We start from the raw sequence: 27,825 nt of genomic DNA, 5'->3' as shown, positions 1-27,825 counted from the left end.
ATCATTGCAACAACTGAGGAAATCTGATATGGACTTGATATTAGATAACAGTACTACATTAAAAAAACAACAACAACAACAGTACCACGTTAATATTAAGTTCCCTGAATCTAATCATGGTTATGGTTAAGAAGAGGAGAGGTCTAATATTTTGGAGTAAAGTGCCATGATACTCAAAACTAAAATTCAAATGGTTTAACAATAACAATCATTTCTATATGCACACAAATTTTAAAAACAGCAATATAGTATGTTAATAACTGAGAAAACAAGGTGAAAGATACATGGGTGTTGATTTACTGCAACTTTTCTGTACATCTGAGTATTTCACTGAAAAGATATGTAAAAAAAAAATACTGCCCATACACAATCCTGAAAATGATTACAGTGCACAGGTTTTTTCAGTAGGCCAATAGTAATTATTTGCTCAACATCTAAAAAAAAAAAAAAAACACATGGAATTATGAATGTTTTCTAGACATCAGGCTAAGTAATAGCAACCTTATAAAAGAAACTAAACTATCAGAAAGTATACTACACGCACTCATCTTTTGGCCTCTCTATTCAAAAAGAAAAAAGAATGCAGGGTGGATACTATGAGAAGCACAGTCTTAGGAGTTAGTTCATCACAAAGAGGGAGGGAGGCATCTACTTTCCTTTGTAACACGTTACTGTAAATATGAAAATCAAGTAGGTGAAAGCCTAACAAGTGTTTTAACAAGGGCTCCATCCACAGGAGGATTTTAAGAAGTAAATATTCAATGACACCTTATCATTTTGACCTAATTTATTTATTTATTTAAGACTTTATTTAGTCATGAGAGACAGAGAGAGAGACAGAGAGGCAGAAACATAGGCAGAAGAAGAAGCAGGCTCCATGCAAGAAGCCCGACATGGGACTCCAGGATCACGCCCTGGGCCAAAGGCTGGCACTAAACCACTGAGCCACCCAGGGATCCCCTGACCTAATTTAGACAGAATATTTAATATTTCACACAGGCCCTTTAATTTTGTCCTTTGTAAAAAAAAAAAATTTTTTTCCTTTTCTTCAGAAATGCGTAAGTTTAGAGATTGTCTGCCTGAGACCCAAGCCCAATGATTGCTTATTTTTTCTATGTATTTTTGGGATCGCTGCAATGGAATAATTAATTGTAAGTTTTTGACTACTTTTTCAAAAAGCAGAGAAAATATAACCTTTAAATAATTATAATTTACAGTATGAAGATGATGGCTTCTTCGAAACTTAACAATTAAACCCTATGTGTCATCTCACTGATATAAGATGGGTCAACCTATTTACAACCTAATGAACAAAAATCAAATTTAGCATATGAAGCATAGGTGAAAGATATATAAATCATGGGGCTGTTCAAAGGTTAACATAGGAAAGTTCAAGAATCAGACTACTGAAAATATTTTTCATAACCATTTCCTACCTGACTTCTGAAAACACAAACTACTACTGGACAATTATTTACTGATTATTTACTGATGTCTCATTATTTACTGATGACAGAGTCACCTAAGTTGCTTAGGCTATTGGTGTTCTGAAAGGTGCATATGGATAATAGCACAAAAGTACTTCTACACTTATTAAGCATGAGGAATTTCAACCTAGGATAAAAAGATTTAGAGATTTAGGAAGATGTAGGTAAGAAAATTCATTTCCATAAAAAGAAATCTTTAATATTCTCATTTGCCAAATGATATCTAAATAAGATTATAAAAAGTGGCCAAACTTTGTTTCTATAATTAATTTTTTTAAAAAGATTCCATTCATATATTCATGAGAAACAGAGAGAGAGACAGGCAGAGGGAGAAGCAGGCTCCATGCAGGCGCCAAATCACTGAGCCACCCAGGGATCCCCCTCTATAATCAATTTTTAAACAAACAACTGATTGCATCTGTATAATGATCTAAAGAATAATGCGCATTTGTAATAACTTCATAGTTAAGAAGTCTTGTGAGTTAGGTGATAATAAAGAATTATCTTTATTATTTTATATACAAGGACACAGTTAAAGACCAATGAAACTAAAGAGCAGAGACAGGCACTTGAAATTAGTTTAAAGGAATTTCAACTATCTCTGTGATCAAAATCTCTCAAAATTCTTTATAAGCCGATATCAAAATGAAATGCTATAAGGTAATAAGAATCCCAAGTGCTAAGAAAATTGTAAGCTAGTATTATTTTTGGACACTTAGACCCATATCTGCTCCAAGTAACTGACAGAGACTCAAAACTGGAGCAGCTGAAAAAGGAAACAGTCGACAAAACCAAAAGACAACCTACAGAATGGGACAAGATTTTTGCAAATATTTTATCAGATAAATGGTTAAATATCCATACTGTACAAAGAACTTACCAAACTCAACACCCAAAGAACAAATAATCCAGTCAAGAAATGGGCAGAAGACATCAATAGATAGTTCTCCAAAGACATATAAATGGCCAAAAGACACATGAAAAAATGCAACAGGGAACTACCAATCAAAACTACATGAAATATCACCTCACACTAGTCAGAATGGCTAAAATAAACAAGGAAACAAAAAGTGTTGGCGAGGATGTGGAGAAAGGGGAACCCTCTTAGCTGCTAGTAGGAATACAAGCTGGTATAGACACTCTGGAAAACACTATGGAAGTTCCTCAAAAAGTCAAAAATACAGTTACCCTACAACCCAGGGACTGTACTACTAGGTATTTACTCAAAGATACAAATATAGTCTGCACCCCAATATTTATAACAGCAATGTCCACAATACCCAACTATGGAAAAAACCCAGATGTCCATCCACAGATGAATGGATAAAGAAGATGCAGTATATGTATCTATAATGGAATACTACTCAGCCATCAAAAAGAATGAAATCTTGCCATTTACAATGACATGGATTCAACTAGGGGATATGCTAAGTGAAATAAGACAATCAGACAAAAACAATTATCATTTGATTTCACTCATTATGTGGAACTTAAGAAACAAAACAGAGGATCATAGGGGAAGGGAGGAAAAATAAAACAATACAAAATGAGAAAGGGAGACAAACCATAAGAGACTCTTAATCATAGGAAACAAACTGAGGGTCTCAATGGAGGGGAGAGGGTAGGGGGATGGGGTAACTGGGTGATGGGCATTAAGGAGGGCACGGGATGTAATGAGCACTGGGATGTAATGAGCACAGGATGTAAGAGGCAACTGATGAATCAATGAACTCTACCTCTGAAACCAATAATATATGTTAACTGAATTTTAAAAAACTGCTGCTGAGGTTGCATGTTGACTGTAAATACCAGTAATACTACTAAGATGTATGTACTTTAAGAAATTCCTTAAAAATCTCAAACTGAGATAATAAATTCCAACCCTCACCCAAAGGTTTTTGTCAGGATTACGTAAGAAATATATGCAAATTACTTAGCACAGATGTTTTTAACTTGTCATTATTTAGAAATTATAGCAATTCTCATCAGTTGCCAGCTCAAGGTATCAGAATTCACTATATGACCCAGGAATAAACTCCAAATCTGTGTAGATGAACTCAGTTGTCTTTCCCTAATATCTCACAGATTTACTGCACTACTTTTCAAGCAAGGATGAAGTGGTAAACTAGGATATGAGAAATTACTAGGATAATTATAGGATAGTTTCTTGGATTACCAAGTTTTCACACAAATAGGAGAGACAGAGAAGCTGAATAATTTAAATAATAATGTAACTGCTGAAGACCTTACATGTCATTTTTATATTAAACTAAACATGTACATAATGTAGACCAAACTGCAAAACACATTTAATTTTGAAGGTAAAAATAATCACCCTCTGAGAATATTTGCATTTGCTGACACATGTGTGGCTATGTCCTCAAACACCTTGAATTTTAAGAAGTATTATTAAATATAAATTGGATCTACTAAGAGATAAAATTCTGCTTTAATACTTCTACATTACTGATCCTATTTTTTAAAATTAAAATTTTAATTTTCTCAAGTCATTTTTTTAAAACTCAAGTACACATGTCATTATAACTGAAATCGGAACCATATAGTTTATAAGGATTTTAATGCGTGTTTTAACATTTAAACAATGTACATAAAGCAAAAATATACTCTACATATGCATTCTACATATACTCTACGCTTACTTCTCTGACATTTAATGTTTTACAACAAATTTACCTGTATGTTGACTCTTTCAATCACACAAGAAAGCACATGCAAAACATGCATCTTTGTGTCACATTCTGTAACTTGCTGCAGTAGTTGAAAAAGTAGTGTGAACATGGTTTCCAAATACTGCAGGTAAACAGGGAAAAAAAGAGGGTCAGAATAGAAACTAGTATCTTCACAAATAGGAATAAGAAATAAAATTAAGTCATAATGTCAAAGCAACAAATAAAAGATGAGCAAACAAAATCTCAGCATTACTTATGTAATTTCAAATTGTTCAAGTTGTCAATATTTAGAATAGTGATTCTTTTTTATTACTGCTCAATGGATCCATTTTAAAACTTAATTCATCCACAAACTGAATAATGTTTTCAGAAGACTGTATCTAAACTCTGTGTTTACATTTCATACCACTAACTAAACTGCTAACAGTGTCTTTCTTATCTTTGGCCTTCCATACATTCCCGTTGTCAATCACAGAATGTTTTGTTTTGCAAAGTCCCTTGCAAAAGGAGTATCAATAACTATACTCGAATACCAATTCTCTATGTGGCCCTTACCATATGCTGCACAGGGATATCAATTTCTGTACACATGTATTTATTATTCAAAGGATGATGGTTATTATTAAGAAATAAATATCCTATGCCTGGCTATTAACTCCTATATTACAAAATTATAATAGGAATTAACAAATCACAGGATGCTAGATATTTACATAAAACAAACATGTGATCTTTCAGATATTTAGTTCACTTTTAAGATTTCTAAAACATACTTATTTCATCCAAAAATACCTACATAATAAAAACCCTGCTTTACTAATGAAAAACCTCCATATATGACCTACACAAGAAATACAGATAGACATTTTATTATCATATAGCTTCCTTCTTTCCCAGTCTTCTTTTTTTTTTTTTAAAGTGAGAGAGAGGAGAGGCAGATGGAGAGAGAATCGTAAGCTGACTCCACGCTCAGGGCAGAGCCCAATACCGGGCTCAATCTCAGCACTCTGAGATCACAATCGGAATGAAAACCAAGAGCTGGAGGCTAAATCAACTGAGCCACCAGGTCCCCCTGCCCAATCTTAAGAATCAATACTACCCACATGCCTGAGATCGAGCTCCACATTGGGCTCCCTGAGTGAGGAGTCAGCTTAAGATTCTCTCTCCTTCTTTTTCTTCCCCTCAACTCCTAAAATAAATAAATCTTAAAAAAGAAGAAATACTACCACCATTAAATTAAGTCAAACACCATGTTACTGCTGGGGGTTAGGTGAAGAATAAAAAGATGAGGAAGACTTCCTGTTCTGCTATTCAAGTAACTTATAATCCAATGCTGGATAAAGACATAAAGATGAAAACAAGTAGATGGAGGATAACCTGAGGATTAAAAGTAACAGACACAGATAAAATCAAAGTAGATGCTTTATAATTGTGAAAAAAGAAAAGTGTGTCAACTCCAAGACAGTTAAGATAGCTAAACAAAAATAAGCAGAACAAAAATAAATCAAAATTACTTGAAAAACAATTACTTCTAAAATAATCCAATATACTTTTAAATTTGGCTCTAATCAATAACAGATAAATATAATTTCAGTTATAAAATGACATTTAATATCCAAGGACATAAGCAGAAATTATTATCAATCTTAAAAATAAATATTCTTACCGGTAGAAACTGATCTGTTCTAAATTCAAAATCATCAACAGGTAGAGTAGTTAAGGAATACTGAGAATGTATGAAATATATTGGAACAAAATATATCTAAAACTCAAATATAATAAACCATTCAAAAACTATATTTTAAACTAACAAATTTTATCAAAAAATTATTTAAATGTGTTGCTAAAATTCTTCACAATGAAGTATTACTTTTCAAAGACTTTATTTATTTGAGAGAGAGAAAGAGAGAGCAGGAGCAGGGGGAAAGGGAGAGGGAGACAGACTACCCGTGGAGCAGGGAGCCCAGTCTGAGGCTTGATTCCAGGACCTCAGGACCATGACCTGAGCCAAAGGCAGATGCTTAAACAACTGGGCCACCTAGGTGCCCCTGAAGTTTTTGATTTTGTTTTTGTTTTTTTTTCAAGATTTTATTTTTAAGTAATCTCCACACCCAACATGGGGCTCAAACTCAGAACCCCAAGATCAAGGATTGAATGCTCCACCACATGAGTCAGCCAGGTGCCCCAACTCAAAGAAGTATTTTTAAATTCCTTAAAGGATATTTAACTTCAGGGTTGTAGCTGTTTCAATACGGACCTTAAAAAAAAAAAAAAAAAAAAAAAGTATGTTATTAGTTTTTAACAATTCTAGAGCTATTAAATATCATGAATATCAACTGGCAAAAGAATTTAAATCACTCTACTCTTTTCATTAAGATTTAAGTCACAGAGCAAGTTAACATCTAGAAATAAAAGAATATTCCTCTTACTGTGCAACAAGAGTTGAAAAGAAAAAGTAAGGTAGTGTCCATTCCCACCCTTCTCAGTTTCCCATAATTTATTTCAGGCGCCTTTAATCCAGGGGGTGCCTCTAGGAAAAAAATAATTTGCCGTAAGTGTGCTGAGAGTGGGGGACTCAGAGAACAGTACAAGGGGGTTGCTACAGGGCAAGAGAAGGGTGAGACCGCAGAGGACAAACAACAGGCAAATGGGGTAGGGCTGGTGAGACTGGAAGATGTACAGTGAAGAGTGAAGGAAGAGGCGGGGGGAGGAGGAAGAGGAAGAGGAGGAGGAGCAAGGGTGAGGAAGAACATACGTTCCCATCTGCAACCTCTATTACAGGAAATCCTTGAACTATCCCAACAGATTCTGAGATTTTCTAAATCTCAAAGTTCACAAATACACAAAGATTTGTACAAATTCCTGACCTTCCCTGAACTTATTTTCTTCATGTATCAGCAAGTTCCCTCAGCAAATCACATCACGACATCCTCACCTCCCCAGTACTCTCTGTCAACTGTTACCTGTGATTTGGTCAGCCAATCTGGCACAGGCTACCACACCCAGAGTTCCAGGAAAAGTGACATGAACTCAAGCCATGACTAAATTCTATATTCTACTCTATAAAACAATGTATTTGAAACATTTCTTTCCTAGCTGAGAGCCATAACTTTCTTAGCTGCCACACTTCCTGTACCTGTAACAGCAACTGGCTTTTTCTCTGCAGCCATTTTTCACAAAGAAATGTTTTAATCATTTTACAGGAGCTTCTGAAGTCCCAAGAGGCTGATCAGGCACGTTCACGAAATGTTAAGTACTCTACTGCCAAAATCACAGATCTAAGAGCCTACAGGACAGGTGTTTTCTCACCTGCCTTTTCTTTTTATTCATTGTCTCTAAAGAAAATGTGAACATTTTCAAACTTTTAAATAATGTAACAAATTTGCTGATTGTCTAATACATGCAAAGTACCATGGCAAGTGGTCTACCACAAAATGACCTAATGAAAACAGGGTCTACTCGTATGATTAAAAATATTCAATAAGGAACTACTATCTTCCATGCAATATGCTGGATGCTACAGAAAAAAAGCTTTAAGAGAGATTTAGTTTTTGTCCTCGGAGAACTTATACTCTTGAAGGGTACTGGCCACCCAGGTATTAAATAATTATCAATACAAATGTCAAACTTGAAAATCTTAGGAACAGGATAATCCCCTTGAAGACATGGACTGGCTGGTCATCTTTAAATTGTCATCATTTAGAACAGTGTGAGGCATACAGTTGGCACTATGTAAATAATTAAATTCACAGACAACAGGACATAAAACCCCCCAAAAGAAAAAGGACAAACTGCCAGCATAATAACCTTTAATTCTCTTGATTTTTTTTTTCCACTGAATGACCACATAAGCACCTAACTCATACCCCTGACATCTACACAAATAAGTACAGGAATCAAAAGAATCATTGGAATAAAAACTGGCTCTTTTCCTACCTACCCGAGAAGTCAGGGTAGTATTATAGAAGAGATGGAATGAATTGAGATGACTGGCCTGTACTCTAGTTTAACTCCATAACTAGGAAGCCAAATCAGGAGGGAAAACAAAAAATCCCCCAAAGTTTAAGAAAACAGAGGCACATTTAAAATATAACAAAAATACTCTGTGTCTCTCATGAATAAACAAAATCTTTAAAAACAAAAACAAAATAAAATATGACAAAAATAAGTACAAAATTAGCCATTCCTGAACTATAAAAGAAACAGGAAGTCCTTACCACAGAGAGACAGTATGAATTTCACAGTGATTCATAATAAGGAAAAGTCAAAACTCACATTTATGGAATGAAGAGACAGATAATATGAGAGAAAATTGGTAAAAGTGAGTCTAATAATTCCTAGGATGCTAATTGTTCAATAAATACTTGCTAGTAAATGCAAGAAAAGAAAACAAAGTGCTCTAAATATGACTTTTCAAAGAATAAATCCCTCTGAAGGAGAATGAAATCCTAAATGTCCAGAAGTGGGTCAACACTGTGAACTCAGCCTACAAGTTTATCCTAAGTCCCGCTGAAATCTCAGAAAACTTGACACTTAACAGGCTAATTCCTTTACAGGGACAAAGAAGTACCATCAAAGTATAAGAAACATTGGAAGGATCCAAGAAAGCTTGAGAGCAATAGAGAAATGAAGGAGAAGACAGTAGAATCTCCAGGCACCCTTAAAATACGGACGCCCAATCCCAGTTGCACCTCGCACTGTACACTCAGGGTTTGCTGAGTTCTGTACATGCCACTCAAAGTCCATTCTTAATGCCATTAACTGGCTTTCCATCTCGAAAATTGGTTATTTCTAGAGTGGTAGTTAACCTGCCCATACAAATCACAATTTCTTTGCTTGAGAGACAACACCCCCACACCCTACTTCCAAACTATAAATCTGGCTGCACCACAATTCACCTTTCATATAGCCTTTTACAAGGGTGAAAGAGTATACCAATGCTAATTTTTAGTAGCTTACTGCTTATGGTATTGAAGTCTGCATAAATAACTGAAGTCAAAAGTGAAACTTGAAAAAAAAAATTGTAATTTCTAAAATTTAAAGACGTAACTGGCTCAAAAACTTTAAAAACCAAAAAATTCCAAGATATTAATCAAACATTCTGGTTAGTGACCATCTAGGGTAGTACAGAAGAAGGTTCTCCTCATCTAAAATTTAGTCATTCTTGCTTACACTATAATAATAGCATAGTGTAACACTGTTGTCTTTATTAAAAAATTATAAAAATGGAACCATACTTCCTATCATAGGCAAAAATAAATTCCATGTAAAGAATCAAGGATAAAGAAATGGATTAAACAATGAACAAAAAGAATGAACCAGAAATCCGATTCCACTAAAATTAAAAACCTTTACTCAACAAAAACATAATGGAACAAGAGTGTTCATCATTTGTCATAATGAACAAAGACCGAGACTCAACTGCATTTGGAAGGCTTTATTTCTTAAGTATTTGAAATATGCATGGAAAATTATTACAATAGATACTGGGAGGCGCACACATAGGTGCTTGTTATGATAGTCACTGAATTTTTTCCCTTTGTTATAATTCTTAAGTTTTAAAAAGTTAAAAGCCTCTTTTAAATATGAATCAAAAATAAGCACGGAAGTAAAAAATTTCAAAGTAGCAATTATCTTAAATCCTACCAAATTTTCCCAACATTCATTACAAAAAGTTTCCAAATATTGCAATAACTATAAATGCTTATTCATTACGCCTACATCAAGTTTTAGTTTATAAAATCTGGCTATCTCTAACATGTCAAATTGTTAACAAGGAAAAGTTAAATATTTCACCTAAAGCAAAAAACAGTCACTCAATTTGCATTATATTTCCCCAGATCAAATGATAATGTCAAACTATCATGCAACTTTCAGAAATGGAGATGTACTCCACCCAGTGGCCTCTGGTATTATAAGATTTATGGAGTCCTAGTATAGGAATGGAGAAGGTGCTTTCTCTAGTTGCTGCATTATTTATACTCTGTCATAGCCAGTCTTTTTTTTTTTTTAGATTATTTATTTATTTATTCACGAGAGGCACAGGGGACGGGGTGGGGAGAGTGGGTAGAGACACAGGAAGAGGGAAAAGCAGGTTCCATGCAGGGAGCCCGATGCGAGACTCGATCCCAAGACTTGAGGATCACGCCCTGGGCCAAAAGCAGGTGTCAATGCTGAGCCACCCAGGTGTCCCTGTCACAGCCAGTCTTATAATAACATACCCATAAGATCTGGAAACCACACAGACAACCGTAAGATCTGGAAACCACATAGACAACCACACAGGATTAAATCTATCCCAAGCAAGAGAATATGGATTCTGAAAGCCAGCGAATATTCAGATCCATCAGTACCTATCTATCCACAACACATGCACATTTGCAAACAACATGTGTACCCTGTGTATATGTCTATATGTGCGTCCCTGTATGTGTATGTATTATGTATTATATACCTTCCCACATCAGCCAGCATTTCTCACAAGTTGAAATTAAAGTTGTATATCTTATATACACCAAAAGGCCAAAGTGTGTAACATTAACTTGGGATCTTACTAAACAGTTTTAAGAAGTAGTAACAAAATAATGGTGGCAGGATAAAACAACTGTAGAAGATGTAAAAATGAGAGGAAATCACCAGAAGATGTACGGGAAAAGGGCAAGAGCTGAACCTAAGCAGCATCTTCTCTAAGTGTATGCCCTGGATACTACTCTATCTGTCATCTTGGATAGTCACAATGCAGATGTACATTTTAAAGTTTCTGGTCAATCCTAAAATAAAGAGGACCACTGGAATATTTAGCCCATGAAACTCTTTTGCTCCAGTAATACTTGTTTGTATGTGATTAATGTTCCTTTTTTAAAGTGCAGAACTAAACAGCTCATTGTTCTCTTTATTCCTCTGAAAAGATTCATTAAAAATGAGTATAAGACCCCAAAACAGAAGTTTTTCCCAAAGAAAGCTTAGCTGAAATTTCATCATTTTGTAACACTTCCATAAAACATTTAATGCCTTCTTTCTGATACCTCTGACAGAAGAGCAAATAGTGTTTCCAAATGAGAAAACAAAAATTTAAGTCTTATAAATACTTCACAGTTATTACAAAAGTAAACTCGGTCCAATAATCAGTAATCTCAGCAACAACTAGGTTTTATTAACAAACTTCTAAGAATTTAAACGTGGTAAAATAAAAGGGGATTCCCTTGCAACTTCCCTTGATTAAAATACGTAATAATTACAGCATGATACTTAGAGTAAATTTTCAATTATTTACACAAAGTACATAATGCTTAAATAAAAATCCAAAGATCAGTTCTATTTGCCTTTGGAATATACTGAGCTTTGTTACTAGGTTTACCTTTCTAATTATGTTTTCCTTCACTGAACATTAAAAGTAGTTTATGTGGTACACATGTGAAAATGAGAAAAGTATGGCCCAAGCCTTTGCTGAAAAACAGGGTTACCGGATGGGTTCAAAAATTTTTTTAAAGGAGTATACTGAGAAATGATTGAATAAGATCTTAGCCTAATTCGGGGGGTGACAAAATCACTTAATTTCACCTAAAATAATTTGAAACTCAGAAAAAGATAACCAAACTTAATCTTTTCAAGACTATGCTGGAGTCAGATCTAAGCCCAAGACAATCTATAATAAGTCATAAATATATTCACTCAAGCATAAAATAAAGGACCACTTGGGGGGAAAAAAACTATTCTACACAATGTGGAACTTCTTAAAAACACACACAAAAAAACACAACTTTTTAAGTAACTGATCTAAATATTAGAGCAGAAAACTTACTGCTTTTAAGGTAATAAGGCACCAAAGAAGCTATTATCAAGTTTTCAGAAACAAAACAAAAATATTATATCAACACTGTAAATAAAGAAAAAGTCAGAAAGGAAACAATTCCAAAGGCTAGAAAAACACACATACACACACAAAAAAACCTACAAAAATGAGAGACAAAGAATCAACAGTAAAGATGAAAGTGATTATGACATAAATGTGAGAATGATAAAAATCTTAATTTTCTGAATTAAGAAAAAAATTTTTAAAAATTTTTAAAAAAAGAAAAAAATAAGCTAAAAAGGATCTTAACACACTTTCTTTATTCTTACTAAAAAATTATAAATTTTAGAAAAGTAAAGGTTAATTTTTTTCATTGAATATTGATGAGAAGGGCAAATAATCAAAGGACTTTCTTCCCTCAAACTGCTCACAAGGAAAAATTCTAACAGTGAAAGGTCACCAAAATTCTAAACACATCAAAACCATTTCTGAACTTGAAATTTAAGATAGGTTAAACTTAGAGAAAAAAAAAGTCTTAAAACATTTAAGGAGCATACCACTAAGTCTTGATCTTGAAGCAAGTTACAAATTGCCTCATATAACATGGGTCTTAAGTCAGACTTGAATTTCACAGAAATCCACTGACCAATGAGCCAAATCACTCTGCGTCGCAAAGGCTTATACCTGGATAGGGAAAAATCATGAAATTTAAATGGTAAATATTTTACTAAGATTATTTCACTTAGTATACTTTTTTCATTTAAATTTTAAATATGGTAAAGAAGCAATCAATTTCTTTTATAAAAGTGTAAAAGCTACTTGTAAACATACCACAGTATAAATACTAACAAAGTTCTGATCTATAAAAACTGAAAATCCGTAGACAGATATATTGTAAATATAATTATTTTATATTTAAAAACTGTAACATCAATATGTACATAAAAATCAAGTCCATTTCTGTTTCCTCAAATGACCAAAAATATTTAATCTGAAAAGGCTTAAGTAGCTAATGTCCCAAACCCTAAAGCTAGAGATGCTTCAAAAAAGTAATAATAAAAGGAAGTCCTGTATTCAATTTTCCAATTCCAATTCTGTTAATCTTACAGATTATTTTCCAGAACACTGTGAGAGATTTCAACATTTACATAAAATATTCACATAAACCTCCGCTGATTTTAGGTAAATTAATTTTTTTAAAAGTGCCCTATTACAGAATGTGACTCGTATTATCAAAAATAATGATTTACATTTTAAAAGCTGTAAAACATCTACAGTAACATATTTACATAGTTCTTTCTTTCTTATGACCACCTTTGCTAAAGGCAATGAAGTTTCTTTAGGCAAGGAGAAAAACCACAAAGCTATAACAACTATGTATAAGAATTCCACCCACAAAGTCTCTTCTTGATACTATACAAAATTTAGTAGTGAGATAGTAACTGTTTCTGGGTATGAATGGAATAAGCTAATAAACATACCCCACTTTTTTAGAGAATCAGATATCTTGATAAGATAATCAAGCACACAGATATACTTATCAAAGATGCAAAAAATGTGTTTAAGTACTTCTGCCCTCAAAAGGTTTATCCCACCTAAAAGAATTAAAGAACATAAAGTTATCTAATAGGATTTCAGAAAAGGAACAGAGAAGAGTGCGTAGAAAGAAATGGGATTTGAACAACCTTTAAGATAAACAGTGTTTGGGGCTGAAAACTGAAAAAAATGCCATTTGAAAGAATAGTGACTATTTAAACAAAGTCACAGAGGTAGAAGTAAACACTTGTGTGCAGAGTAGTGGAGGACCCAAAGAACCATCTTGATTCTGAATCAAGATCTCTGAGATCGCTACATTCAACATTGTATTCCAGATAAAGAGAATGAAGCTCAGAAAGGTCAAATTTTAAGTTCACTTAGACCACAGTCACTTCTGAGCAGAGTTAAAATTAGGGGACAGTTTGTTCCTCAAAAACGTGCTCCCTGCACCAGCAGCATCATTATCCTGGAAGCATTATGGGATCATACAATATGACCCAGATCTGAATACATAACCTAAATTAGTAGGTGTAAGATACAAGATCACCAAGAGATTACTATGCACATTAAACTTTGAGAAATGCTGGACTAGATCAGCTCTGTTCAGAAGAAACATAATGCAAGCCAAATATGCAATTTTAAATGTTAGTACCCACATTAAAATAAGGTAAAAGCAGGTGAAATTGTAATATTTTTATTTACCTTAATATATGCAACATATTATCATACACTTTACACTCTTCAGTCTTTCGGTTTAAATTTGAGTTAATTAAAATTAAAGTCATTTCCTCAGTTGCATTAGGTACAATTCAAGCACTCAATAGCTATATATAGCAGCTACTGTACTGGACAACAGAGATCAAGAATAAATAGCCTCCGAGGTTTAAGGATAATCAAACCACACATGTGTGTTCCTACCAAAGGCACATGTGTCTTCCTAATGGAGGTTTTCTCTACATCAGAGGCTCACTAGCTTCCTTTGGGCAGAGTTACAGGCCATCTTATCCACCACAGACTTTATAGGACACAACTGAAAATATATGCTGACTGAATAGATAAAAAGCTACTTAATGGTCAAAAATATTTTTTTTAGTTTCTTTTTATTTCAAGTTTTTCTTTAGAGTCTACTTAGTTAACATATAGTATAATATTGATTTTAAGTGGGTCAAAATAAACTTCTTAAAGAAGATCTGATTTATTTATTCATGAGAGACACAGAGAGAGAGAGGCAGAGATACAGGCAGAGGGAGAAGCAAAAGGGGAGCCCGATGCGGGACTCAATACCAGGACCCTGAGATCACGACCCTAACCCAAAGGCAGATGCTCAACCACGGAGCCACCCAGGCGTCCCCAAAATAAATTACTTTTAAAGTACCTCCAACTCTATAATTCTATGGCTCTCAAGATTTATGAAATGAGCCATATATAGATGCTTTCCATTTATTCATTAATGTAGTCCAAAAAATGCTAGTCCAGTAATGACTACATGCTAGGCATTCTGATTGGCACCACAATTACAGAAACAAATCAACAGAAACACACAATTCAAAACAAGAACAAAGTCTCTTGGAATTTTTAAGTCTCTAATTCTAAACCAAGAAAAAAAATTATAAAAACTATGAAAGACCTTCTCCCTTCCATTTTAGCCATTCAGTACCTAAAATTAGTCATGTACTTAAATATATCTGAAACATAATAATTGGGAAAAGTGCCACTAAACATCAGAGAGTTCTGTACTATTGAATAGGGCAAACCAATCCAAGTCTAAAGTGTGCCCAAAGGCCTTCTGTCATGTTGTCTCTCCATCCTTATCTACCCTCTCCCACTTTCAGTATGCCACGTGTTATTCCAAAGCAATTAGTTGGTCATCATTCATGACACCATTTACGTCAGACTACTAGTGTAAGAAGCAGTATACATTTTTTCCTAGAATTTAGAAAAAAAATTTTCTAGAATTCAGGGGAAAAAAAATTTCTAGAATTCAGAGAACTCCATCTTTCCTTACCTTCATATAAAATTTCCTCCTGCAAATTATCTTATCTACATCAAATACTTTATACATATTACAATTTACTATTGAAGTAAAAAAAACATTATTTTTCAACTCAAGTCTTATTCTACACTTGATTATTATCAAAGTCATACCATAACTTTGTAAAAATTTTAAGAAATTTTAATGCCTTTTCTTCATCACAAAATTAATAACGTAAAGTAAGTGTATTATTAACACAAAGTTTTATACTTGCCTATTGTGAATGACTTGTAATTCTGGAAGAAGTTGGTTTTTAAACCATTGATCAAAATCAACACTGTCAAACAGCTCATAAGCCGCTAATCCAACAGCATTATACACTACAAAGAAGATTTGGGAAAAAAAAATTTTTAATTTCAAATGCTGGGCCAAATGTTAGGTGTCTTACTTAAGAACTAATCTTAAAAACAAAACAAAACAAAAAAACCAATTCTGAGGGACTACTTTAAAACACGAAATATGCAAATAAAAAAGGGAAATTTACAATGTTAATCAGAGAAATTATTTAGACAGACATTTTAGAGTCATTATTTGAGTTACTTTATATTGTTTTTCCTAAATACTCCTTAGTGCTTTCAAACAGAAAACTATAATCATTTACAAGTCAAAATTATAAAATCAACATCAAAATTATAAAATCAAATAAATTATTAATAAAGTCAAATTATGAAAAGTATAAAATAACACCTGCTTCTAAATTGACACAATATTTTATGATCTGGTCCCTATCTACCTCTCCAGTCTCATCTCTTACCACAGCCCATGAACTCTATGTTCCAATTAAATCAAAATATTCCCAGTTCAAAACTTAACTGTGCTTGCTCTACTTCCCTTCAAATTTTTGTAAATACTCCTCCCTCTGCCTGGAACCCTCTTCTCACACTGACCCTCCCCTTGTTAAGTCCCATTTTTTTTCTTTTTTAATTTTTTTTTTTTTTTTTTATTTATGATAGTCACACACAGAGAGAGAAAGAGGCAGAGACACAGGAAGAGGGAGAAGCAGGCTCTATGCACCGGGAGCCCGACGTGGGATTCGATCCTGGGTCTCCAGGATCGCGCCCTGGGCCAAAGGCAGGCGCCAAACCGCTGCGACACCCAGGGATCCCTGTTAAGTCCCATTGATCCTGGTGTTCTCATATTATACTTCTTTCAGAGCCTTCCCTAGGCACGCCAAAACCACCTGTGGTTTTCCAATGGACTACCTGCCACCTATTTTACCATTAATCAGCTTGTACTATGCTATAATCCATGGTCTGCTTACTTGGTTATCTCCCCCACCAGACAGTTCCTATATTTTAGGTACTCCTGTATCCCAATCTCTCCACATAACACCTGCCACAAAACAGACATAGCAAACAAAAACAGACATAGCGAACATTTATTACTGAAGAAATAATATTTCTAAATGTTTAGTATAACATACCAGCATCTTTGATTAATAGTGCATTCATATCTTCCACATTAGTGGGTCCTGAAAACATAAGTTTCAGCAAAGGTAAATAAAACTAGTTTTTAAAAGACATCTTATTTCAACTTGATTTACTAGTTTCTCATTTCTGTTTAGTGTATTAAATTACATGACATTAAATATATAAATGGATATAAAGGGAAAGCCTAGCTTTTGTTATCATCACCATCAGAAAACACAAGTACAAGACATAAGGCCATACTACAATTTTAAAAATCATTGTAACATGTTTGAAAATTTTCATGTCAAGCAACATCTAGAAAAATATATGCCACAAAGTGCTAACCAGCATATAATACCTTATTATACCCTGATTATAAAAGAGAACTCTTAAGAGAAAGAATCAAAAGATGAATCCCACAAAAGAAAAACAAACCAACAAAAAAGAACAAGCATAGGCCATTCACACAGGAAGCTCTAAAGATAAAAAATAAACCAGGTCATGACAGTACATTAAAGGATGGCAACAAAAGAAAAAGTCCAGACAGAAAGTGAGAGCCATCATGTTAGGTGGAAACTTCTGAATAAAAACTTGGCTGTCTCACACCACTGTCCAGAAAGAAGAGTATCATGGTTAAGTCATGAAAAACACAGTTTCCATAGTAAGTCTATTTCTTTCGAATAGAAAGATTATTCTAGCAAGCTCATCAAAACACTTTTCTATTGTTAAATATGAATTCTGAAGCTCACTAGTCCAATAAACTGGAATAAGTACAGCTCTAATTAGCCAACTGCTCCACAACAGGAAAAAAAAACTGAATTCTGAAACCACTAAAAACCTTACCACCACACAACTTCTCAGAGAGTAATCTAAATAGCTTATCCATTTTCCTACAGTGGTTTAAAAAAAATAATAAATGGACAGGAGAAAATGGAAATGATGCTCTAAACTGAAAAGAAAAAGTATCTGAAGTAGTACAAATATTATCCACTTTAAGAATCAGTAATCCTGCATTAAAAAATTAGTAAATAACTACACCCTAGAAATAAACACATATGAAAATACAACACTCAAATTATCTTCACAAATGAACACAGCAGAACCTGCCATTTTTTCCCCTTGGTTCCTAACTTAAGCAAGAACACTCTATTAGGTTTTTCAGAGAACAGAAACCTGAAAAGTGACCCGCCCTCTCACTACCACAAACAAGATGAGGCATTTCCTTCCCTACAGAAGCTTCTCTTACTGTTACTTTCTTGTATTATCACCTACTCAATCCCTGATCCCTTAACAATGTTATTCCTGACCCAACATTTCAAATAATCTATTGTCTCAGAAGATTCCACTGCCTTCTGCTTCTTCCATCACTGGCCACTTCTAATAATAACTCTCCAGGATTCACTCCCATATTGTTCCTCACACTTCTGCAACAGTTTCTTGCCTGGCTTTTCTGAAGGATCTTCGCCTTTCCATATGCCTGAAGGTGAAAATCTTGGGTTCTGTCCTTGAATGCTTTTCCTCTCCCAAGGCTCCTTATATACACTTCAATATCACCAACCACTACTAATCACAGTCTTCCTGTCAGTAAGACTAAAGTTCAAGATCATGTCTGATCACTTTCCCTTGCCGAGCACTATCAGTTGCTAAGTCAATCAACTAACAGTTTCTGAGTATACCAGGCACTGAGAATGTGTGAACAAAACAGATTGATCCCTGCTTCCCTTCCTGGAATTTACAAAATAGCAGGAAAGTCAGAAACAATCAACTGCAGTTAATAATAACTACTTGTGCACAAACTGTAATCAACGATCACGTGCCAAAAATCTTTTGTCCTCATTCTTTCTTAAATCCATTACCTTCTTTCCATTTCCACTGCCACCATTCTAAGCCCAACATTTGTCATTTTGACCTTTTCTTCTACTACTTTCCACAGCATGCTCCAGGTAGACTACTTCCCCATGCAATATACTTAACTGTCTACTATTTTTGCCCATGCCGCTAATATGTTTACACAAGCAAAATCCAACTATCATGTTCAAAGCCTACCTCTGTCAGTTTCAACTCTTGTTCTTTACCCTAAAAGCCATCCCTTTAGAAAAGAACACATTCAGGTCTTTCTCAGATTTCCATCTATTATATGGTCTAGGAAATAATGCATTGCATGTAGGCACTCAAATTATTTTAAGTGAACACCAATTAATAAAGTATCATAAAATATACTTCACCTTGAAGTGTCTGCATCATTTCTAGAAGTACAGGAGTAAGAGTCTGATTATATTCATGGAATATATCTATAAATAGTACTTCAGTGCAAGGCTGGAGAGGAAAAAAAAAACAAATTTCTAATGAAAACAATGGTATATTGTACTGATCAATTCTACAATGAAACAAAGAATACTCATTCTTAAAATCCTTAAACTCCAAAAACATTTCCAATTCTTAATGTTTTTACATAAAGTAGATTACAACTGTTGTAAATATATTAGGAAAGAAAGTCAAACTACAATTTGATTCTTAACACCTGTTATTTTACTATTTCAATCATTCGGCATTATGTATTCACAAAGTAAAACTCCAGAGAGAAGATAACTTACATTTTTAATTAAGAATTCTTTTAAAAAAGCAATCTGAAATCACATTCATTTGCAGAATTAGTACTATAAATGACTGTCCAGAAACAAAGATGTTAAAAATTATATATTTTCTTAGCAATGACACAATAAGTAACAACTGCAACTCAGGACACAAACAGTAACAGACATCAATGTTAACTATATGAAAAGAATGTTCATTTTGGTTCTGAAAAGTACTGAATCACCATGTTTCATAATACAAAGGGCTTACGAATTTTGAAGGTACTATGCTTTATGTTTTAAAAGAAATTTTATATACATGCTGAAATATGTACAGATAAAAGGATAAATCACCTCAAATACTTGCTTCAAAATAATCCAAGTTGGGGTTGGGATGTACTTATATGAAATAAGACTAGCCTTGAGTTGGTAACTGATTAAGTGGGTTTTAGATACACAACATCTCATGATAATTATTTTACTTTTTTAGTATGTTTGAAATTTTCCATAAAAGAATGTTTTTAAAAATTTAAAGTTAGCTTTTAAAAAAAATTTCAAGCACTAATCATTTCTCTAATAATCTCTCTGGTTTTCTATGCAAACTTACATAACTAAAAACATTAACATATATTTTAGAAACATAATAACAAATTGTGTAAATTATGTAAACACAACTTTTCAAACAAAAAGGATAGTTCAAAGGGACGCCTAGGTGGCTCAACGGTTGAGCATCTGCATTCGGCTCAGGGCGTGATCCTGGGATCCGGGATCGGGTCCCACATCAGGATCCTTGCAGGGAGCCTGCTTCTCCCTCAGCCTGTGTCTCTGCCTCTCTCTCTGTGTCTCTCATGATTAAATAAATAAAATCTTAAAAAAAAAAAAAAAAGATAGTTCAAAGACTACATTTGATTAATTTTCCTCAAATGTTGGCCATATAAAAGAAGATATGCTTAGAAAGCATTCTAAAATTAAATGCAATGGGGCTGGTTTCTGAAAATCACACTAGGTGGTATAAGAAATAATGTATCAAAAAACACTTCAGAATTACTGAACTACTTAGGAAGGAAAAAAAAATCATTCCAGCCAAAAAAAAGTAGTTTTTATTCTCTTTTTTCTTTTTTAAGATTTATTTATTTATTTATGATAGACACAGAGAGGGGGGGTGGGCGCAGAGACACAGGCAGAGGGAGAAGCAGGCTCCATGCCGGGGGCCCGATGTGGGACTCGATCCCGGGACTCCAGGATCGCGCCCCGGGCCAAAGGCAGGCGCCAAACCGCTGAGCCACCCAGGGATCCCCTAGTTTTCACTTTCAAAAACATTTCCTATTTTTGCATTAACAGTCATTTTCCTATCAGATTCCTAAATTAAAATTTACTATTTGTCTGGTTTAATGCTTACAATCTTCAACAAAATATCATTCTCTACTAAGAGTTACAAAAGCATTACACATTTCCCTACCAATTTTTCTTTTAATCAATACATACCCTCAAACTGTATTTCCAAGAATCTCCTCCTGTTTCTTCCACTGCTGCAATTAAAAATACAACACATGTTGTTCATGTTATAAAAATGCTTCCAAAATTCAGTTTGGAATACAAAGATTTTAAATAATACAAATCTATTTCTATGAATGTTTTTAAACATAACACCAAAAGCAAATCCTTGGAAACACAAGGTCTTACACAGATTTCTTTACTATATACTACAGACCATATCTGTCTACATGAGTCTCCCATCAAGTACTTGATTAAGCTTTCTCATTCTCATTTTCATTAAAAATTCTCTATGGAGGAATGCTCAAAGTGTTTGTCACTTCCAGAATATCTGATATCATCTGACTGCACATAGTAAGCACTGAAATATAACTATAATCCTGAGATGATTTCATTCCAATATAACAATGGTTTATAAGATTAAATAATTAGTCACATTTTCCAAAATTTTCCATATTTAAAGTAAGATTTTAAAAAATGTAGAATACTTTAGGGACCTTTATAAACCTAGGAATTCGTATTTCATATTATACTACTCTATATACTGCATAAAGAAAGTAATATAAAACATAAAACTTTAGCTAAGAGAAAAAGCAAAAACAAAAAAAAGATACAGTGTAATGTTATATTTTCTAAATGAACTAAAATTATTTTTAAATAATAAAAAGTGGGAAAAGTCTTCCAAAATGTTTCAAGCATTCTTAAAATATAAGGAAATATATGAAGAGAACTATGCAAAACCACCCAGTCAAAAGCTAAAACCTGGTCTATGATTCACCAGGGTGAAAGTACTTCACACACAGGTACTTTATTAGACAAATGATATCTTGATTTTTTGTAGCAAGGACCCTAATACTTTTATTCTATTACTAAAATTCAAACAAAAAAGATCTCCTGTAAAAATATTTTAATCATCAAAAAATTTATTTTAAATTAAAATTTAAAGATGATCTGCTCGGGGCAGCCCGGGTGGCTCTGCAGTTTAGCGCTGCCTTCAGCCCAGGGCATGATCCTGGAGACCCAGGATCGAGTCCCATGTCGGGCTCCCTGCATGGAGCCTGCTTCTCCCTCTACCTGTGTCTCTGCCTCTCTCTCTGTGTCTCTCATGAATAAATAAATAGTCTTTTAAAAATAATAATAAATAAAGATGACCTATTCAGAAAACCGAAATTTTCATTTCTTTTTGAAGTAAAAATTTCTACAAATAAAAAACAGATGATATTAATCACAAAGTACAAACTGACCTGATAATAGAGACAGTTTATTTTTATTTTTGTTTTAAACTATATGGTATGTCCATAGGAACATCTAAAATCTTAAAAAGCCTCTTTCTTGAGAAAACTTTACATATTTGAAAAAAATCATTCATTTTCAGCTTCTCAATTTGTTCTATCAGATAACAAAGAGGACACATTAATTTTTAAAAGCCAAGACTCTCAGATCAACAGTGTTATATTAAAATATAATGCTGTTATGCATATCGTTCAAAAAAACTGATATTTAGGGAAGGGGGAAAAAAACTACACAAAAATTGAAAAATGGATTCTTACTGGGCACCTGGGTGGGTCAGCGGCTCAGTGTCTGCCTTCGGCTCAGGTTGTGATTCCCCCGGTCCTGGGATCGAGTCCCGCATCAGGCTCCCTACAGGGAGCCTGCTTCTCCCTCTGCCTGTGTCTCTGCCTCTCTCTCTGTGTCTCCCATGAATAAATAAAATCTTAAAAAAAAAAAAAAAAGAAAGAAAGAAAGAAAAATGGATTCTTACTGAAGCCTTCTGGGTCTTCTTCCCACATTGTCAGTTCTTCTTCAGTTAATAGAAAATAATGAGAGACTAATCTTCTACATATCTCTGTCAAAGTGGGATATGTGAAGAATGCCATTTTAATCTTATGAGCTTCTAGAGTTTCAGGGCTGCTATCTAGAAAAATAAATTTTTCAAGTTAATCACACGAACATTCTACCACATTTGGATTAACTTAAATGAATTTAAAAATACACTCTTGGGGGGAAAGATAAAGTGATTTATATAAATTTTCACTTTTAAGGGCAAGTTTCAAAGACACTTCTTTATTCACACCACACACACACACACACACACCAGTCTTGCGGCTGTCCCCCCACTACAGTCTACACATTCCTATGCTCTATTATCACACCGTATTGGAATGACTTAGATACAAATGTATTTCTCTCTTCTACAAGAATTCTTCATTCATCTTGGTATACATGCATACAAATGAATTCCAAGGTGTAGAAGTAACCTCACTAAATTAGAGAAAAATGTTAATTGTACAAATAAATTCAGCTTATAACATGAACTGCAGTGGTTGTCGAAGTACTTAGTTCTTTAAGTCCCCAGGCTTCCATTGATCTTCCATTATGCTACAAAAGATATTTTACTAAATGCATTTATATGGCTTTTAAAGCTGGCACTCACATACTAAAACTTCTAATCCTTATCTCTATTTCATGTCTAAGCAACATTGTATTTATCACACTTAAATAAATGAATTTCAAATACAGAAATATAGCAATTACTTCACATTTGAAATAATAAAAGGAAAAAAAAGAAAAAAAAAGAAATAATGGGGAAAAAATGCCAGTAAGGCATTACCTTCAAAATTTTTCGATGGTTTATAAGCATAATTTTTAACAATCATCTTAATAAGATTCATGCACTGAACAATGAATCGCTCGAATGTAACACCTTCACCAACTTCTGTAAATACATAGCTTACAGAAAATTCCAGTGATCTCTGAATTAGAGGAGTAAATGAAAAGGGATGCTGATCCAAGAAGTCCAAAAGCTATAAAGAAGAAAATTAAAATGCATTTTCACCAATCCATACAGGAATGTAATCATCCACAAGTACATTTTATAACTTTGCTAATATACATCTGGCAAGATCTGAACCTTAGTGGGGAGTCCACATATATGTAGTTCTACATGTAATACACATGTAACTGCTTTCTTGGGATACATCATATAATGTGGATTATGTCAGATTCTAACTACTGACAAGAAATTCTATTATTTCTGGTATGGGGTCCAAAATAGACCCACTTCATACTTAATTCATTACCAATGGATAAATATGAAACAAAAAGTCTAAAGTATACAAAAAACAGGACTTCAAATAAATAAAAGCAAAAAGTGAAAAAATTGTCCTGCCTTTCCGGCATGAACTACATTTCAAGTATCAAACAATTGATGGAAGAGAAAGAATTCTGGCTAATAATACAAACAAAATAACAGAATGCCATCATGCTGTAATCCCTTATCAACACATCAAGAGCTTCTAAAATAGTCAACAGGGAAAGGCTGCTAAGGACCTTTAAAATAGCTCTTAGGATCCCTGGGTGGCTCAGCGGTTTAACACCTGCCTTTGGCCAGGGCGTGATCCTGGAGTCCCAAGATGGAATCCCACATCAGGCTCCCAGCATGGAGCGTGGAGCCTGCTTTTCTCTCTGCCTGTGTCTCTGCCTCTCTCTCTCTCTCTCTCTCTCTCTGTCTTTCATGAATAAATAAATAAAATCTTTAAAAAAATAAAATAAAATAAAATAAAATAAAATGGATAGCACTCCCTCAGCATTGTGGACAAGCAGACAATATATCTCCTGATGTGATGCAATATGAAAAACACAGTAAGTACTCTTGCCATCCTTGCCCTCCTCTGCAAAAGAGTATGATCAAGTCTCTATATCTAACTATAAATTTATAAGAAATATGGGAAGAAGAAGGGAATAGAGACAAAGGAACATGGTAAGTAACACATCAGAATGCAAACAGCCAAATGCAAAACAGAAAAAAAAAAAAAAAAAAAAAAACCCTAGGAGGAAAATCAATTATCTCAACAAATAAATAGCAATGGAAAAAAAAAATGCAGAGAGAACGGACACTACTGAATCCTGATTAAAACAAACCAACTATAAAAATCTAAGAAAAGCTAAAAATTGGCTAAAGAGTTAAATGAGAATAAAAGTCATTCCTACTTTTTAAATGTTTTAGATTTTTTTTAAAACCCCTTAACACTTAAGACATATATTCAAATATTTACAGATAATACTAATAAGATAGCTGAGATTTGCTTTTAAAAAAACCAGCAAGGAGGGGAGGGAGAAGAACCATACAGATAAAACAGAGCTAACCTTCAACATATGTTGGCAAATACTGAAGCTAATTGATGACCTCTAGGGGACTCAAAGTTACTCAATTCTATTCGGAGGTATGTTGAAATATTCCAATTTTTAAAGCCTTCATACAGTCAGATATTATAAATATGAATTTCATAAATGAAATTATTTATGAACACTGCACAGCTCCAGTGACTAACCACATCATGTCATTTTACTTTGTGGGGTTTTTTTTGTTTTTAACTTAAAAAATGTAAGTCCATTTTCTGCTGGATCTTGGAAGATTGGGTGGCTTTTGCTGTGGAGGTTATTTAAACTATAAATGTGAGAAATGAGGAGAAATGAAACTAAAGATAACTGCTACTTAACCACAGAAATAAGAACAGCTCATTTCTACTCCTTTTCTCCCCTCCTGGGGAACAGACAACCTTTATCTTATTAATGAAGCTTCAGGAAAAAAGGAAAAATAGGCTACTGATTTAGATACTGCTACCTGCCTTCAAATAACCTGTTTTAGTGCAATGCAGTCCTCAAACCAAGTCTTCCCAACAATAAGTATTTCTCCTAACCATCTCCAGGCCAAAATTTCATCAGAATCAGTTTCTATAAAACTTAAGTTTTATCAGAAATGTATGCACATTGCCTAGCGCATGGCACTCATATAATTCTATTCAGAAGATGTTTGATACTGATGATGATAATCTGTCATTTGGAATACAGGGACTTCCTGATATTATACTGTCTGTATTGTATGATCTATCTCCTGCTTAGCTGCACTGGCACCTTCTTTATGTCTGCTTTTATCCACTAGGCTTGAGAATAAGAAGCTTCAGAGGAATCAACTTCTCTGATATTTATTAGAATTTTTTTTTTACATCAAAGTGACTCAGCTATATGGCATATAAATTTAATTATTATATGCATGCTAAATACTTCAAAATACTGTTTTGTTTTAGCTTGCTATAAAGTCAGAAAATGGCTTCACGCAAACAAATATATGCTTACATCATTTTCCTTATTAAATCTGAGTATGCGTATTTTATTTAAGAAACATATTTAAGATAAAAAGAAAACTTACCACTTTAGTAAAAAGTATGATGGTCTTTTCTAGTCTATCTCTACATACATTATCTGTACCTATATTTCTACCTGTTAAAAATATGATTCAAATATTAGTATAAGTTTATAATACAACAGAAATTCACAATCAAAACAATGACAAAACTTTTTACAAAAATACTATCAGATACATTCTTCCATGTTTTCTATTATAAATTCATTACTGAACTTTTCCAACTCTAAAAAATTAATCAAGATTTTTAAAAAACAGTACCAAGTTTAACAGTTAACAGACACAGTAATCCCCAGTACCATGTTTCAAAAAATTAATCCTAAACATGTTAAAGTAAGAGTAGTAGCAATTTTATCCATGAATTAACAATAACACTTTCAAAATATAAATTAGCTATAACTAAAATTTACAAGTAAAAACAAAGCATTCAATAAGTAACATGTTCGTTATTTTTCACTGACAGTTTTCTTCAGATAATTTCTCTGGCATAATTAATTCTGCATATTCAGAAAGTGTCCACCAGCCCATCAACTGTTCTCTATAATCATACTCTTCCTATTCATCTCATTTACGTCATTCTCCTCTCTTGGGAGGACCCCTATTCTTCCCTATGCTTCTTCACAGGGTAACCAGAGAAAATGACCATTTTTATAAAAACAAGCCACTTTATATAACTTGTCTTATTCATCTTTGCATGCACAGTACCCAGAACAGTGCCTGGTAAAAGACTCAGCAATGTTTTTACTAAGCTGAAAATGACTGACATAAAATAATCAACAACTCCCTAAAAGTGAGTACACTAAAATATCTTCTCGGCCTAGTAAATCCCCAAATATACACACATGTACAGGATGTACACATATGTATATGTGCATGCAAGCAAATGTGTGCTATTTTGTGTTTCTAAATGTGTGTATCCTGAGCAAAGGTGCTTACAATCACAGGGAAAAGAAAAGGGTAACTAAGAGACTACCAGTATAACACAAATATGAATGCTAAATTCTCTTGTGTGTAGATGAGAGACAGTTCTAAAGATAAGCCAGTGAAAATTAATATACAAGAGATTTATAAAATTAAAGTACCATTTAAAGTAATTTATATCACACCCATATGTAAAATCAACTAAAAAAACAGAATCTATACAAAGTATGTGGCACAGGAGCTACATTTAATGAGTATTAAATACATGACAGTTGTGGATGTATACATGAAAAAAAGCAGTAGCAGTAAAAATATCTATAAAGGAATGGATACAAAACAGATTTTTAAAAAGTTTCAGCAATACTACTCAGAACAAGATGGGTATATGAAGACAAAGCTGAGCTCCCAATTCAACCTCAGAGGATTAGTCATCAAGATCCAAGATTTTAGTCTCACCAGATATACAAGTACAGGGCACAAGCTATGAATAAGGATTCTACAAGTAAAATCTACCGTCAAAGGAGTACTTACTGCATTCCAGAAATTGTTTCAGACGGTCAAATATTCCATGTAAAAAACCCTAGAAAAGAATTTTTTTAATGTCTCAATTTGTTGTTGTAAACATCTCCCTTATACTTTTCCAAAAATACTACAATGTATCACATCATTTTAAAAAGTTAAATTGAGA

The 27,825-nt window shown here is 33.6% G+C and overlaps 1 protein-coding gene across 3 annotated transcripts in view; it reads right to left on the bottom strand.

Moving 5' to 3' along the window:
• IPO11 (importin 11) overlaps positions 1–27,825 on the bottom strand; it is a 200,910-nt gene that overhangs the window by 116,090 nt on the left and 56,995 nt on the right. For all 3 annotated transcript variants that reach the window (XR_012031275.1, XM_072826606.1, XM_072826605.1), the window contains exons 8-19: positions 27,669–27,717; positions 26,223–26,293; positions 23,625–23,817; positions 22,776–22,928; positions 21,005–21,048; positions 19,172–19,262; positions 16,961–17,008; positions 15,752–15,857; positions 12,527–12,653; positions 6,401–6,434; positions 5,844–5,884; positions 4,182–4,298 (exon numbers count right to left, since the gene is read on the bottom strand). Coding sequence is in view for 2 of the 3 variants with exons in the window: in XM_072826606.1 (XP_072682707.1) it covers positions 4,182–4,298; positions 5,844–5,884; positions 6,401–6,434; positions 12,527–12,653; positions 15,752–15,857; positions 16,961–17,008; positions 19,172–19,262; positions 21,005–21,048; positions 22,776–22,928; positions 23,625–23,817; positions 26,223–26,293; positions 27,669–27,717 (1,074 nt within the window). In the remaining variant the exon portion in view is untranslated. The remainder of the gene's footprint in view (positions 1–4,181; positions 4,299–5,843; positions 5,885–6,400; positions 6,435–12,526; positions 12,654–15,751; positions 15,858–16,960; positions 17,009–19,171; positions 19,263–21,004; positions 21,049–22,775; positions 22,929–23,624; positions 23,818–26,222; positions 26,294–27,668; positions 27,718–27,825) is intronic.

This window comes from Canis lupus, chromosome 5 (genome assembly GCF_048164855.1).
Source record: "Canis lupus baileyi chromosome 5, mCanLup2.hap1, whole genome shotgun sequence".
Classification (NCBI taxonomy): domain Eukaryota; kingdom Metazoa; phylum Chordata; class Mammalia; order Carnivora; family Canidae; genus Canis; species Canis lupus.
The sequence above is the reverse complement of the archived record's forward strand: the minus strand, read 5'-3'. Positions and strand labels throughout refer to the sequence as shown.